Raw genomic sequence first — 16,300 nt, forward strand, 5'->3', positions numbered from 1 at the left:
AGGGGGAGCGTGTTGTATGTCGACTCAACAAATCTCTATACGGCCTCAAGCAAGCTTCCCGGAGTTGGTTTCAGAAATTTTCATCCGCTATATGTGACATTGGTTTCACTCAATCTCGGGCTGATTATTCTTTGTTCACACAGGTTCGTGGAAATTCATTTACAATTGTGTTGCTTTATGTTGATGATATGATCATCACATGGAACAATGACAAGGCTATCAATGATCTTAAGCAGTTCCTTAATGGTCAATTTCGGATTCAGGATCTCGGACCACTAAAATATTTTCTTGATGTCAAAGTTGCACCGTTTATTTTTTAAAAAATCAACCTTGCAAAAATATATATTTATAATATATAAAAAATATATATATGTTATAATGGCCCTAACATAAAAAGTATATATATATATATATATATATTGGTAATTACATTAATTACCAATATAGTGGTCTCTGTTCGGGCTAATTTTAGAAAAGATTAGAGGTTTTTACATTAATTAATTAATTGTATCAGAATCTTTAATCTTCCAGTCAAGTGTTTAATTTTTATGTAATATTGTGATTATATTTGTTTATTCATTAATCAGTTTCAAAATCCTTAATAAATTGTTGTTGATATATTTCAAATCTTATATATATATATATATATATATACAAGAATGCTCTAAAACTAATTAATTAGTAAGTTAATACAAAACTAACTACCATGTTGGGCCCACTGCACAATGTAATTTCAAAATCCGAATCGTTTATTTTTTAGACCCTACTTCAAAGATCATTCCTGTAAAAAATCTTCAAAATTGGAAGTCATTTAGCCATTTGATTATAATAACAACTATTTCTATGCTTTTATCGAAAATACTGATCGTCTATTTATTTGATCTCAATTAGATGACTACATGATTTTCAATTTAGTTGATTTTTTGCAATGATGATCTTTGAAGTAGAGCCTAAATAATTAATGGTTCGGATTATGAGATTAGTGATGTGGTGGACCCAAAAGCATGGTTAGCTTCGTATTAACTTGCTAACTAGTTAGCTTTAGAGCACTCCTCATATTATATTATATATATATAAGTGATGTGATATTTAGAGTTTTATGAGTACATGCACCTCTGCTGCCAATTACATATATATTAGTATCAGAATTTTCTCTATATAAGCATATATGCATGATGGGTGTATATAGTAGCTTTTCTTACCAAGCAAAATAATGTATGTTGTACAAAGTTTTCTTTTGTCCAACCGTCCGATTGTGAATCAAAACTATTGATTATGTTTGATATATTAAGTATAAAACTAAACAGAGAGAGAGAGAATTTAGGCAGTATAAAGCTTGAGTAAGCTATCATTATTTCAACCAATGAGGAGCTTATTTATAGGCAAAGTAGACTTGGCGGTGGTGTACATTTACCTTGTTTACATTAGTAAGTAAAGACCATGGTAAAAACACATGTACATGGTAAAGACACTTGTACATGAAACATGATAAGTGAAATGGTGGACAGCCACCTCACTAGCTATTGGGAGCCACCTCACGATTGTTTACAACAGATTATGCATAATCATACCTGAACGTGCAATCCCAATTCAAAGTCTAATAGCATACCATGTCAGATATTTAGAAAAAAAGAATATCAATTTACCTGTATATTGTTTAGATCTTTTATAGGCAGAGAGAGATAAGAACTAAGAAGTAGATAGCTACGAGCAAGTTAATTATGAAGGCAAACGGCACAAAAGAGAAGAAACTTAATAAACCATTTTGACATTTTGCACCCATACAACGTTTGGGGCAGCTATCACATTCCTGGTGAAATGCCAACATTTTAGTTATTTTTCATCTTGTGCGTGTCAATATTTATATCAACGTTGAAGCAAGATCGGCACTGCAAAGTACTGAGAAAAAAAATAATAATAAATAACCCACAGCAGAACCCTATTCTCCAATTGATTTGCAGCAGTCTAGCCCAAATATTGTGAAGTCGTATCTGTATCCATCAGCTAAAACAAATCTCATTTTGAATACATAGAAAGGTAACAAATTTTTTCTTGGGTGCAAAGGAACAATAAATCTTGGCTATCCAAAACAGTATTATACGGTTCCTGTACTCAGACCAGACAATCCAATCCCTAGCTATTAGCAGTACTCAAACATGAGTGCACCTTAGTCACCTCTTTCCTGGGTTTGAACAGCCCATTTCTATTTCAAGAGAGCTTTGTTTTCAACAACAGGTGGTTGTTTCGTTGTGAAAGTAGATTATCTATTTCTTGCCTTGACAAACTGACCTCTTGAAGCCTTCTTCTCCATCTTTTCCCTCTTCTTCCGAGTCTTTTCATCATCAACGCCTCCCTAATTTATACACAACCACATACCAAATCATACAGAGAATATTAAAACTGTATACTGCCATGCAAATACAGAGAAGCAAGAGAGGGTACCTCTGAACCTTGTGACATAAATCCTTTAATGAAACCAAATGATTTGTATCCTCCAAAAGCTGGTATCTGAAAACCAACAAAACAAAGTAGCACTACCACCTATTTCTGTCACATCTAAGAAAGTTAATCTGAAAATTTTCGACAAAAAAAAAAAGGGTATCCTCATCCTATAGGCATTTATTAGTGTAACTTCTTCAAGCCTAAAATGTTCTTATACATATTTCTAGTACTTAAATAATTAGAATGTTCTAAGGACACTGTCTGAAGACTCTAAACCCATCAGATGAAGATCCTACAACAATAAAGTTGTCAAGGGCAAACATCAAGGCCCTAGTTTTGTGTTAAATAATCTGTTTCATGAGCCATTTTAAACCCTCATGGACCAAAGTGCGTCAGTACCAGATGAGAGATATGACTAATTAAACCAAGTAATTTCCTATTTAAGTCGAAGCTAGTATAGCAACTAATCTTTCTTTCTGATGCCTTTTACCAAGAAGATTTTACGTCATATTAAGGTATATATAGGTAGCCTCCCTTACTAGGTGATAAGCACCAACCTCTTTGGAAAATATACAAGCATGTGAATGGATGATTACAAGCAAAATGGTTAATCAGATCTTACCACCAGATACGTGTACCAAAATTTTCCAGAGATTATGGACATGACTTGCACGAAGCACGTAATGTAGATTACATCATGTAAATAGCTGAAAAGCATGACCAACGAAAAGTCAAGATATTACCATAAACCAAATGTGTTAGTGTGTATATGAGTGTGCTTCTGTGCACGTGTAAATGCGCCTGTGTAGGTTGACACCACAATCAAACAAACATACTATATGGACATAATGGCCAACATTCAACGACAACATTATTGTCCTCTGTAGTCTATTACAATATGCTAAATACATGTCACATTTCTACCTCATGTAAAAGTGCCTGGACTGTTTAGATGTCAATTAGTGGCATAGGACAGAGACAGTTGATGAAACACTGAATTATATGGGTTTTACTTGTTGATCTGATGTCTGCCTTCCCACTGAAGAGAAAACACACTGTATTCCAACTGTTGCCTCACTTCAAATTCTATAACTTCCAAATAATACCTACTTGCTCTTAATGTTGAAACAAATTGATTTTTCACTTTGGGAAGTTAACATGAACATAAATTACATAATTGAGTACCATACTTAATCAAGGGCCCAAAGAGAGAAGAGCATAACCAAAGTCAACATGGTAACAAAGTATGCCTATAACATGATACACCTCCAAACCCTTGGTTCTAACCTATCTCCTATAGTATTGTTTACAAAAAAATGAACAAGAAAAGGTCTAGTAAATAATAAGAAACATCATTTATAATATAGACATACCCACACATTCCACCAGTAGACATATCAAAGCCGCCATCTAGAAGTTCCCCATTATCAGCATAAGCAGGATTTGCCATTTGAACAAGTTGTTGATAGGGAAAGTAATACGCCAGTGATGTGAGAAGCAACCCGACCCAATTTTTCCAAGTGAAAGTAGAATGGAAGACCAGCATCCTTACCAACACATAAATAACCTGCATCAAGTCATCAGCAGAACATCAGCATCACTTTGCTCAACATAAGCTTTGAAGAAAATTATCAATACCCACTAAAAGCCTACATTACAGGCCATGATCAGGCGACGGAGATTCGCCATGTGTCGGGAATTTTCTTCCTTGCGCTTCTTTGCTCCTTGATTTGCCATCTCTCTCTAATCCAACCTCTGGAAGACTGTAACCCTAGCAAAATCCTATCTGAAGAAGAAGAGGAAGGAAGACAATATTAAATGGACGACTTAACCCTTAACAAGTTGGATGGACAGGTCCATAGAAAATCATTTTGAAAGTAGATCAACTCAAGGCTCATGCTTAACCCCAGCAACCCAACTCACCCTATCATGACAACAATTTTTCTTAAGAAATGAGCTTTAATTTTCTACAATTCAACTAACCCACACCCTCCACAGATTGGGCCTTAATTTACATTTTATAAAGGCTCTGTTTCTTGGCTGATTCTATTTGAACCTCTTATTTGCTCACTTTATCCCCTTTAAGAAAAACTTAATAAACTTATTACTTTACCCTCATTCTTTTTATTTTATTTTATTAAAATTTGAAAAATTACAAAAAAGGAGGGGGCAAACTAAGCAAATAAGGGGTTAAAACAAAACCACCCAAATGACTCTGCAGAGTAGAAAGCAGGGGTGTGACCTAGGAAGCACAGACACAGACAGACACAAACACGAACACAGACCCGGACACCGGGACACAACATGACACGATGATATGACAAAGTTCCCAAAGATTAGGAAACGACACAGCTCCAACAATTCAAATAAAATAATATATACATATATATATTTATCCTTAAAAAAATTCATATAAAAAATCTAAATATCCAAAATACATAACATAAAACATGTTCCAATTAGAAACTAACATAAACCATGTTCCAAATAGAACACAAGAAAACTCATAAAACATATCCCATGTTCCTAATCTAATTAACTTCATTCATCACCAAGATTATTGCCATCATTGGTAAATCATTTTGCTTGAGACATACATTTGTATCGACCAAACAAAACAAAAAACCAAAAAGCGATGCATTTGTCCAGCAGAAGTTGAGCCCAGAGGCCCTCATCTTTCTGAACTAATGTCCAACCTGCCCACCTTCTAAATAGTTTCTTATGGTAAATTGTTGAGCTACTTTCTTTTATGTAACAAGAATACTTCTCACTTATTGCCTTTAGACAACAATATGATGAACCAGACGAAAATATTTTAATAAGCTTAACCAATCAGCTGTACAGAGATTTTCAAGCAGGACGAAGCAGACCATTCTTCTTTTGACTGCAAAGTTTGATTCATATTGGTGCAATCGGTACTTGCATAATCATACATCGTACAAACCAGGATAAGGAAAATAATATTTCAGAACACAATGCAACATATTAGGACAAGGAAAATAATATTTCATCAAGCAATGAATACTTCTGAAGTATTGCTTCATTAAACCATATTGTGAGCCAGACGCCATTTGGGTGACATTGGCAGTCTGCCTTCGTCTATTTTCCTAGTAGTTTCTAGTTCAGTAAGTTTGTTTCTCTTTGCTGGCTCTTTTGCTCAGCTTGCTGTATCTTTTCCGTTTGTTTAATGAAGTTTCTCCTGACCAAAAACAAAAAAGCCCATGCTTAACCCCAGCAACCCAACTCACCCTTTAATTTTTTACAATTCAACTAACCCACACCCTCCACCCAATTCAATTTTATAAAGGCTCCAAAAATCATCATCACCACCAACTAACAGAATCTAAGAAAATTACCTAAATTGAATAAATCATCTTCAATCTTCATCATGAATAAGAATTTAACAAATAATAATCAAGGAAAAGCAAGAGAGAAACAACAAAGAAAAGAGTCAGAGAAAGAAGAGCACTCACTTGGTCGCTTGGCTGTCCAGTTAGAGATTGGAGAAATGAATGAATAGGCTATACTGAGACTGATGAGTTTCGAGTGAAGGAGTGGAGAGGACGGGTGTGTGCTTTGTGGGCGGGTAATGGGCTGGAAATTGGGCCGGAAGATTGGCTGTGTGTGGGCTGGGAATGACGGATGGGCTCATTTAGATATAAAAGGAACTTCTAAATACACCCTAAAATTTGAGGAATGCACTTAGCACCTAAGACAACATTATGAACTTTTCAATTATGACCCTAAAATGGAAAAAAAAATTAATAATAATAATAATTTATCAAGTAAATGGTCATGATATTTTCTTTGATGAAGTAAATGGTCATGATTAAAGTTGACTACTTAATTAATACAAACTGCAAACTTCAATATATATAGAATAATATATACGTATACTAGTTAGCTTACACACTGTTTACAGCTTAGGCCCAATTTCTAGATTCCCCAGACCTTGAAAAAGATACCAATGATGGCCGATGTGGACCGACTTAGGAGCAAGGCCCAGCAAAATTGGAAAACTGAAATAGGAATGTTCTTTCATGCTATTTTCAAATTTGCAATTTAAAATAATAATTTTGAAAAAAGAAATAAAAAGATAAGTACAACACCAGTATATAGGTGTGTGAAACAGCAAAAACAAACCCCGAATATCTACTATGCTGTGATTCAAACGTAACAATATAGCATAATTTAAAATGGATGATAAAAGTGAAGTATATAATCGGACTACCATAAAGATAGATAACTAATGTTAAGTGATAAGTAAGTACACATTCAAATAATGTTCTGGTTGAGTTTAGTTTTTAGGAGTATCTTTAATTTTTGAATTCTCCCCTCAAATCTGTAGGTTGTTTTTCAATCCGACTCTACTTCTCTGAGCAGCTATATATAGCTATAAAAAGGAAACAACATTAATTTAGTACTGGAATTAAGAATTTAGAAGAGTGATCATCATATATCATAAATATGAGGAGTGGCAATTCCGTTGTGTTGCTTTTATTGTGCTCAACATTATTGTTCCAAGTAGGTTTTACTCAAGCTTTCTGGTTTGATTTTCATTTTCAACCATGGTGGCCGTTTGGATCATCGCCAACACCACCAAGCGCCCCAAACCAATCATCATCGCCGCCAGCTTTGACTTGGAATGCACCTTCAGATGAATGTTGGGCATCCATTCCCACGTGTGTTCTCACCCTCGTTAACTCATTTTTCAAGAATGATTTTAGCAATGTTAACGAAGATTGTTGTGTTAAGATTCACGAGTGTTATGGCAACGTCTTTGATCCTCAATATGATGCTCGTCTTGACTTTCAAGCCATCAGACAACAGTGTGGTTAATTAATTAGTCAGCTTAGCTCCATCTCTTTGTGGAAGCCGCCCGCCTTCCAAAGCTAGCTTGCTTAATTAGTTCATTTATTTATCGTTTGTTTTTGCTTTGTTTAGGCTTAATAAGCTAGATATTTATCTTGCTATCTAAGGTTTTCTTTATATTTCTATGTAATTTAAGTGCCTGTTGCAAATATTTACTAGCTTAATGATCATCAGTTTGCAATAATAAATACGTACGTAGTCTTTTTAAACGACTTCACACAATCAAGAGGAAAGAATGAGCAAAGTTGCACGTACACCCAACTAGAAGGTCCAGAAGTAATAATTAATAAGATTATTTTATAGTGTTGATACGAATGCAAAAGAAGTAACAAACAGCTTATCTCAACTTCAAACTTAAGAGACCTTGACTAATTATTCGATCATGATCATTTGTGTAAAAATGGGTGAAACTTTGCAGCTCTCTTTAAAGGCGTACTCGAGAACCATTCTTTAATATATATCCTATCCTTAATTATTAAACTTGTTTTTTTGTATTTTATTTGTATTTTTCAATTGGAAAAGAATAAGATTTTTTCTAACAATAGTATAGATCACTATACATAAAAAATTCAACTAATTTCTTTATTTTATAGCAATTTATAAGTTCCTAACTCGCAAACTATAAGGTACGTATAAAGCACTAGCGTATATATATGACCAGTATCACGCATGCTTTGTTGTTCTATATATATCTCACTAATAACTTGGCCAAAAAAAATATATATCTCACTAATAAGTCCAATACTAGAAGAAGAAGAAAAAGGGGCTATATTGTGCCATTTGGAGATATAATGACAAGTAATTAATAAGAGTAGTAATTAAGGGCATATATACAGAAAAAACTAAATTCCGTTATAAGGAAAGCTGACGAAATACTGATTAATTAACCTTGCATGCGACACATAAGTCATAAATAAGATGTTTCTTAATTTATTGCTTCATTAGTGACATGTTAATAAGGTGATCAACATTTCATGCCTATTAAGATGTTTTGCCCTAGCATATTTTTCTTTGGCTCAAGTACATCTTCATCAATGAACTATAGGGTCTATTTCAAATTGGTCCATGTACTATCAAATATTTTAAATGAACACATAAACTAAACGAAAGCATGCAAAATGACCCATCTATCAAATATTAGAAGGGTAATTTTGTCATTTCATCCACAATCAATATTTAATTAATATTTAAATAACCAAAATTAATATAACTATAATAATTTAAAAAAAAAAAAACGCACTCAACTCGTTCCCCCACCTCCGTCTACCCCCCCACCCCACGAGCCCTCGTCTCTCTTCTCTTCCTTCTCCCTTTCTCTCACAACCACCTCCCATGGCCCTCACGTGACTCCACCACCACAACCCAGTTACGACTGCAACCAACCACGCTCCCCACTCCTTCGCACATTCCATGCCGGCACCGACCACCTCCATCTCTGCTCCTCTCTCCAGCAACAACAGGGTGGAGGACTTGGCGATGTCGTCAAGGACTTGGCGTTTTTGGTCGAGGTCGATGGTGGGGTTGGTGAAGAAGTCAAAGACGGGGAGCTTGGAGAAGAGCTTCTCGAGTTTCTCGACATCGGCGGTGGTGGTCTCGGGGGGGACGAGGTGGGTGGACGGGGTTGGGTGGTGGTGGAAGGGGTCAGGGCTGGAAGGGGAGGGAACAAAGCCGTCCCTGAGCATGGGCTGGAGGGGCAACCGCCTAAGGCCCATCTTCAAGGGGGGCCCAAATATTTTTATGGCGGAGACTATTCCGACCACTCTCTATTGCTGAGTTGACCACCCTAACATATTTTGGACAAATTTTCCCTATTTTACCTTTTCTTGTAAAAATTATGTAATCACCCAGACCCATTTAACAGCATACCATCGAAATATACTAAAGAGTTCGACAGCTTACAGCCGAATATATGCCAAATGTCTTTTTCATTTCCATTCGGTGGTTACTTACCGAAATTTCCACCAATGTTAGGCAGTTAGGTGTTGTTTATAGTGACTCATTTTTTTCGTATGTTGTTAAAGACGTAACGAAATAGTTCTTTGTCGTCATCTTCTTCATAGTGGCTCATTTTTTTGTTATTTATAGTGTTTGTGTTATATATATTCAAAATGAGCAGTGCTAACACTACTACAAAATCACTTATTCCTGGCGGAACTAAATCGCCAGGAATAAGAATTTGCTGGCGGACAAATAGCTAAATCCGCCAGAATTATACAACAATAGCGGATAGGGTCTCCGCCAGGATTAAAACCGCAGGCTCACTTTTCCTGGCGGACAGATGTCCAAATCCGCCAGGAATACCATTTCACGCTGACAAGGCATTCAATTTTTCCTAGCGGATATATCCGCCGGCATTAATTAATTCGTGGCGGATATATCCGCCGGCTTTGATAATAAAATATATTAGAAAAATTCTTTCCTGGCGGATACAACCGCCAGGAATATTGAATATAAATAAATAAAATTATATTTGAAATAATTAATATAAAATTAATTAATTAATATAAAACATTTCAAATAATAATTATATACTAATAAAGATAAAATCCTTCAACTAACAATACATGTCAAATAATATTGTTTCATCAATAGAGATAAGATAAAGTAGGCAAATAAAAATAATCTACTCAAGTCCAGCAACAGAACCCGAACCAGAAGCTGAATGTGACCCTGATCCTCCCTGCGGACCAAACTGTCTCATAAATTCATCATCACCTAAATTGCCGGAAAGCAATCCGGAAAATCCAACACCCGTAGAATGATGTGACCCACCAGGAGATGGCTGAGAAGGTACCTCTAGCCGATACATAGGCATCTGCAAAGGTGACTGCGGCATAAACGGCATCTGGTACATAGGATGCATCGGGAACATTCCATAGGGAGAATGTGGAGGCTGACTCTGGCTAGAAGGTTGTTGTTGATGCGAGCTCTGCGGGTGTGTCTGAGGCATAAACGGCATCACTGGCTGTTGTTGCTGCATAAACATCATCATATGTTGTTGCTGCTGCTATAGCTGAGTCTTTAACAGCTCAATTGCCTCATCTTGGGCATCCTGCTTAGCCTGCACAGCCTCATGCTTCTTCTACCATTCAAGGCACTGTGCCTCCAAAAGAGCTTCTCTCATCTTCGATGATCTCCAAGAAGAAGTACTAGATTGAGCCCTAGCATAAGGCACCATTTCAGGTGTCACCCCATGTCCATAGAGCCGAACTCTATTTTTCCTCTCAGGACCCATCTCCTCAACATACACTTCTGTACGAAGTTCAGAAGTGTCATCCGCTCCTGACTCAACTCGTGAGTCAACGGAACTCTCCATGGACATCTAATAAACAAATATTTAGATAAATTTGTAAGTAAAATGTAAGAACATAAAATACACATTATGGAAAAAATATATATATATATATAAATATATACCCCTCTCTGCTCCGATGGCACATCAATCCAACTATTGTCTTTGCGTGTGTGGGTGACACGAAAGAAAGTAACAGGATCGGGTTCAACTCTATGCTTCTTCTTCTAAAAATTTAAACCATAAAAAAAAATAATTTAGAACATATTTATGTGCTCTAATTAAATAAAATTGTATCTCAATATGATGAAAAAAATTAACTATACTCACATAATCTTCACGAAGACGTTCAAATGTCCACGATCCTGATGTATGGCTCATCGTTTGTTGAGAACGATTAGCTTTATTTTTCTTAGCTATCTCCTAAAAAGTCAAACATAATATAAATTAGTCATAATTACACATACTAGTATTATTAAATATTTGATTAAAGAGTGTCACCTGAGTTTTCGGGTTATCCCAATGTTCCACCATTTTCGCCCACTGCACAGGATCTATATTATTGGGACATCTCAACCGCCGCTGACCTGTCCTGCCAGTGTAGTACTTCCCTTTCAAATATGCTCTATATTCTTTATAAGCATGTTCAGCAATTGCCAAGGTCATGGTCTTAATCACGGGCATTTTTTCCAAATCTTCATCACGAAAAGTGATAATGCCCTACATCCATAAAAAAAAAAAAAAATTATAAGTAAATATTTGCAAGTATTTTACTTTTAAGATTATTTCAAAAAAATAAATTGATACCCGTATTCTGTCCCACAAAGTGTTCTTTGTCTCTTCGTCAACCAATCTCCAATCATGCACTAGAGGAACATTATTGGGATCTTTTACTTCAGAAGATATAAACTTCGAAAACTCTATACTGTTCTGGGAAATACACTTCCCGCTCGGACTGAATTCACAATACTCTTTCCCCCTATGATCTTTACCAGCCCACTTAATCTTTCCAGGACCACGTCTTCTCCTTTGGGGCATTTCTACATATTAATCCAAATTAATATACATAAATGACAAAAATATTGTAAATAATAGAATAAATAAAAACTTTATATAAACAAACTATAGCTTACCATTTGAACTAGCCTCAACCTGCTCATCGTGGTGCTCGTCCATATGTTCTTCATTATTACTCATCTAAATAAATTATATATATATACATATATATACACCATCAAATACATACTACATAAATATTAATTAATTAAATTAAACTAAATTGCAATGAAACCAATATATAAACACACAAATATATTTTAACGTGGAAAACCCTCGAAAGGTAAAAACCACGGGACCTAGTCCAGCACAAAAAAAAAATTCACTAATAAAAAAGTATTACATAAGAGTTTTTAATTACAAAACAAAAAAAAAAATTAATTTAAACATCCATATCATCATCAAGCTCATCGTCAGCAATTGAATTAACCAGCTCAGTAGGCAAAGGTAATGCTTCATCAAAAGGTGTCTCTTCCACGCCAACCCTTGTTTGCATATCTTCATTGTCAAGTACCCGATCATCTAGATTTGGTATGGCATAATCATCAATTGTATCTTTATCTTCTAATACATCAAAAAAATCCCTCGGATGCGTTCGGACCACTACATGCCAATCTTTTTCAATCGAATCTGCAACATAAAATACTTGCATTGCTTGTGAAGCTAGTATGAAAGGGTCATCCCTAAATCCCAATCGATTGAAGTTCACCAAGGTAAAACCATATTGATCTGTCTTCATACCCCTAGGACTTCCACTATCAACCCAATCACACTTAAACAACATCACACAACGACCCATATCTTCTGCCTCAGTGGGACCACAATATCTAACCAAAAACGTATCTGTGACAACACCATAGCAATTAACTTGTCCAACACCACCCGGAATATTTGCAGGTACAAATACACCATAATTTTGATTCTTATGCTTATCATCCACTGATTTTATTCGAAATCTAAAACCATTAATAGCGTGACTTTTGTATTTCGTCACAAGTGTGCGAGGAGGATTAGCAAGCCAATGCAAGTCATCGGATATCAACGGATCATTAGCATAAAACCTTGCATTAATCTGGGAAAAAGATGATGTAGAAACATTAGGTAAAAATTAATATTACAGACATGATGTAAAAACTTAGTAATTGAATTCTTACATGTTTCTTGAACCATTCAGGAAATTCCTTCTTGCTTATCTCCATGATTTGTCTCCTAGTGAACTTTTCCCTTCGATGTTTATCTCTCAAAAAGTCCTCATGTTGCCTTCTAAAAGGGATTACTTCATCACAATTATCAAGAATGTAACTGTGGCATCGATTCCTATCATTTAGATCAAGCTCCACATTTTCACCTGAACCTAAATATTGACCTGTGGAGTCAAAAATTGATAACCCACCACATATTCCACGTCCAATACCATCTGCATTTCGACCCTTACGAGTACGACGAGTATCAACATCTCTAAGGTACATGGAACAAAAAGACAAACCCTCATCAACCAAATACCCTTCAGCAATAGAACCTTCAGGACGACTCTTATTTCGCACATACCGCTTCAGTGTTTGCAAATACCTTCAATATTTAACATGACAAAAATAAATTAGAAAATCAAAACTAAAATGAATGCAAATTAAGCATAAGGAAAGACCATTACCGTTCAATGGGATACATCCATCTATATTGAACTGGTCCTGCAATGGCAGCTTCATTTGCCAAGTGAATTGGGAGATGCACCATGACATCAAAAAATGAAGGAGGGAAAATCTTCTCCATCTGACATAAGGTTAATGCAATTCTAGAGTTCAGTTGATTGAATGATGCCTCAGTTTCCTTCTTGCTACACAACTGTCTAAAGATTGCACTCAACTCTAGTAAAACCATTGTGACAGATTTGGGTAACACACCACGTATTGCAAGCGGAAGTAATTGTTGCATTAAAACATGGCAATCGTGACTTTTCAACCCATTTATTTTTCTCTCATTCGCATTCACACATCGAGACAAATTTGCTGAATATCCATCAGGAACTCGAATAGTAGACAACACTTTGCAAAATGAGATTTTTTCTTCTTTGCTCAATGTGAATATTGCCGGGGGCAAAAATGTTTTATCACCTTCTCTGCGAGGATGTTGACTATGTCTTATATTCAAAACTTCAAGATCTGCACGTGCAGCCAATCCATCCTTTGTCCTCTTCGCAATATCCAACAATGTTCCAACCACATTATCACATACATTCTTCTCAATATGCATGACATCGAGATTGTGTCTAATCAAAAGATGCCTCCAATAGGGTAGTTCAAAAACTATGCTTTTCTTTCTCCACTGACCGTAATTACTTCTAGAAATTGAAGGTCTGCGTCTTCTTTGTCCAACAAGAGCATTTTGGTCATGCTTTCCAAAAGTGAACCTCAAATTAGATAGTTGTTCAAGACATTGTAACCCATTCAACTGTCTTGGTGCATGACGATCTTCTCGATGACCATTAAATGCTGCTTGTTCCCTTCAAAACCTATGCCCAATGGGTAAAAATCTTCGATGCCCCAAATAACAAATCTTACGACTCACAGGAAAATGTTCTAATACATTATCATCCATGCAATGCGGACATGCTTTATATCCTTTAGTACTCCATCCAGACAACATTCCATAAGCTGAAAAATCACTAATGGTCCATAACACAGCAGCCTTCATCGTAAAAGTTTGGTTTGAAAACACATCATACGTGGTAGAGCCAACCTCCACAACTCATTCAACTCATCAATTAATGGTCGCAAATACACATCAATATCATTTCCAGGACTTCTCGGTCCTGGAATCAATAAGGACAATAATAAATTTGGTTGCTTCATACACATCCATGGAGGCAAATTGTAAACAGAAAGCACCACAGGCCATGTGCTATGGGCATTGCTCATATGGCCAAAAGGATTAAATCCATCACTTGCCATCCCTAAACGCACATTTCGAATTTCTGACGCAAACTCAGAGTACAAAGTATCTAAATGCTTCCATGCCGGAGAATCTGATGGATGCCTCATAAACCCATCCTTGGGACATTCAGTTGCATGTCACCTCATATGTTCGGCAATATGCTTCGACATATAAAACCTCTTCAATCTCGACTTTAGAGGGAAGTACCACATAACCTTAGCTGAGACTTTCTTTCCAGAAGTATCATCTTCCTTGTTATCTTTATATCTTGATTTGCCACACACCGAACATGCAGTCAATTTTGAGGTTTCTTTCCAATATATCATGCAATCATTAGGACATGCATCAATCTTCTCATACGTGAGACCTAACCCATTTATAAGTTTTTTTGCCTTATAACAAGATTCAGGCAAACAATCTTCATCAGGCAACATTCTTTTTACCAATTCTAGTAACGTAGTGAATAAACTATCTGGCAAACTCCCTAAACACTTAATCTGGTACAATCTTACAACAGCCTCCAATTTCTTAAATTCTTTACAACCAGGATACAACTCTTGATCTGTCTCTTCAAGCAACTTGAAAAAACTTTCAGCCTCTGCTGGACGCCCATCCACAATAGGGGGTTGTGTCGACGACCCGACCTCTTCTCCCGTTACTGGTTGAACAAATATGTCATTAAGAAAATCGTGCATACCATCCATCTCCCCTCCTACATCATCTTCTATCATCCTTAAAATTGGCTCTCCAATGTTAGGCTCTCCATGATGACGCCACCAAGCTTTTTTATAATCTTTATCCATATCATGCCAAACAAGATGATCCACAATAGTTTGTCTTCCAAAGGTATATCGATTGCAACATTTTTTACAAGGACATTTGAACTTATCTGGCCCAACACCATTCGCAACCGCTTGATCCAAAAACAAATTGATTCCATCTACGTATGCCTCTAACTGTCGCGGTATCGTCAACCAACTCCTATCCATGCTTTACCTCCTAATAATCAAAATATATTACGCGACTCTTAGATGAAAACTCTAGACTCTAACGCCTACAATCTTTCAATCCCTATTATGTAGGCGTACATATCCATACCTATTAGATTAAATTCAAAAAACATTCAATATATTAGAAGGAACAAATTAATAAATTAAATTCACACATTAATAAATTAGGAGCAACAAATTAATAAATTAAATTCACAAATTAGCAAGAAGAAATTAATAAATTAAATTCACAAATTAATAAATTAGGATGATCAAATTAATAAATTAATTTTTCTTATAATTTTTATTTTTAAGGTTGGTACATGAATTTTTAAAGTTAAATAGTATGTTAGCTAAATAACTAATATTTTCATACTACCCTAATAATATATTAACACTAACATGCAATATATGACAAAATAAACACAAATCTAACACATACATATATATCAATTAAATTAAACATAAATAATTTTTAACATATTTTTAGCTCTAACAAATTTTTAACTACAACACATCAACATACAACCACAAAAAACAAATATCCAAGACAGAAAAACCTTGTTGCCAAATCAAAATCTCCACCCAAACCTTGCTGCACCAAATGGTAGGCCTGCAAAATAAAACACAAAAAATCATAGTTTAGATCCAAATCAAACACAAAAAATCAGACCCAAATCTAAGGCAAAACTGAAAACTCAACCTAAAAATCCAAGGA

At 35.6% G+C, this 16,300-nt stretch overlaps 4 protein-coding genes across 4 annotated transcripts; all 4 read right to left on the bottom strand.

The window, feature by feature from the left end:
* Positions 1-1,897: 1,897 nt before the first annotated feature.
* On the bottom strand, positions 1,898-5,989 carry LOC147293377 (uncharacterized). The gene is made up of 6 exons (XM_086232720.1): positions 5,916-5,989; positions 4,096-4,228; positions 3,816-4,009; positions 3,065-3,149; positions 2,443-2,508; positions 1,898-2,353 (listed from the first exon to the last, which is right to left on the bottom strand). The coding sequence occupies exons 2-6, from the start codon at positions 4,177-4,179 to the stop codon at positions 2,261-2,263; spliced, it is 522 nt and encodes a 173-aa protein (XP_086088846.1). The 5' UTR covers positions 4,180-4,228; positions 5,916-5,989; the 3' UTR covers positions 1,898-2,260.
* A 4,407-nt stretch (positions 5,990-10,396) lies between these two features.
* LOC147293378 (uncharacterized) lies at positions 10,397-11,782 on the bottom strand. The gene is made up of 6 exons (XM_086231058.1): positions 11,740-11,782; positions 11,414-11,646; positions 11,108-11,326; positions 10,937-11,029; positions 10,732-10,833; positions 10,397-10,636 (listed from the first exon to the last, which is right to left on the bottom strand). The coding sequence occupies exons 1-6, from the start codon at positions 11,780-11,782 to the stop codon at positions 10,397-10,399; spliced, it is 930 nt and encodes a 309-aa protein (XP_086087184.1).
* A 262-nt stretch (positions 11,783-12,044) lies between these two features.
* LOC147293379 (uncharacterized) lies at positions 12,045-13,555 on the bottom strand. The gene is made up of 3 exons (XM_086231059.1): positions 13,314-13,555; positions 12,817-13,231; positions 12,045-12,734 (listed from the first exon to the last, which is right to left on the bottom strand). Exons 1-3 carry the CDS (start codon positions 13,538-13,540, stop codon positions 12,045-12,047), a joined length of 1,332 nt encoding a protein of 443 aa, XP_086087185.1. The 5' UTR covers positions 13,541-13,555.
* Positions 13,556-14,730: 1,175 nt separating this feature from the next.
* Positions 14,731-15,582, bottom strand: LOC147293380 (uncharacterized). The gene has a single exon (XM_086231060.1). It carries the CDS (start codon positions 15,580-15,582, stop codon positions 14,731-14,733), a length of 852 nt encoding a protein of 283 aa, XP_086087186.1.
* Between the last annotated feature and the right edge of the window lie 718 nt (positions 15,583-16,300).

This window comes from Dryas octopetala, chromosome 2 (assembly GCF_963921425.1).
Source record: "Dryas octopetala chromosome 2, drDryOcto1.1, whole genome shotgun sequence".
Taxonomy (NCBI): Eukaryota; Viridiplantae; Streptophyta; class Magnoliopsida; order Rosales; family Rosaceae; genus Dryas; species Dryas octopetala.

Coding starts and splice junctions, on each gene's coding strand:
- LOC147293380 (XM_086231060.1), bottom strand. CDS start 15,582: ATGGATAGGAGTTGGTTGACGATACCGCGACAGTTAGAGGCATACGTA.
- LOC147293377 (XM_086232720.1), bottom strand. CDS start 4,179: ATGGCAAATCAAGGAGCAAAGAAGCGCAAGGAAGAAAATTCCCGACAC. Junction 4,010..4,095: donor GCCTGATCATGGCCTGTAAT/GTAGGCTTTTAG, acceptor GACTTGATGCAG/GTTATTTATGTGTTGGTAAG. Junction 3,150..3,815: donor TCTACTGGTGGAATGTGTGG/GTATGTCTATAT, acceptor CATGCTTTTCAG/CTATTTACATGATGTAATCT.
- LOC147293378 (XM_086231058.1), bottom strand. CDS start 11,782: ATGGACGAGCACCACGATGAGCAGGTTGAGGCTAGTTCAAATG. Junction 11,030..11,107: donor GGGATAACCCGAAAACTCAG/GTGACACTCTTT, acceptor TTGACTTTTTAG/GAGATAGCTAAGAAAAATAA. Junction 10,834..10,936: donor AACGTCTTCGTGAAGATTAT/GTGAGTATAGTT, acceptor TTAAATTTTTAG/AAGAAGAAGCATAGAGTTGA.
- LOC147293379 (XM_086231059.1), bottom strand. CDS start 13,540: ATGGTTTTACTAGAGTTGAGTGCAATCTTTAGACAGTTGTGTAGCAAG. Junction 13,232..13,313: donor TGGATGTATCCCATTGAACG/GTAATGGTCTTT, acceptor TAAATATTGAAG/GTATTTGCAAACACTGAAGC. Junction 12,735..12,816: donor CTGAATGGTTCAAGAAACAT/GTAAGAATTCAA, acceptor TCTTTTTCCCAG/ATTAATGCAAGGTTTTATGC.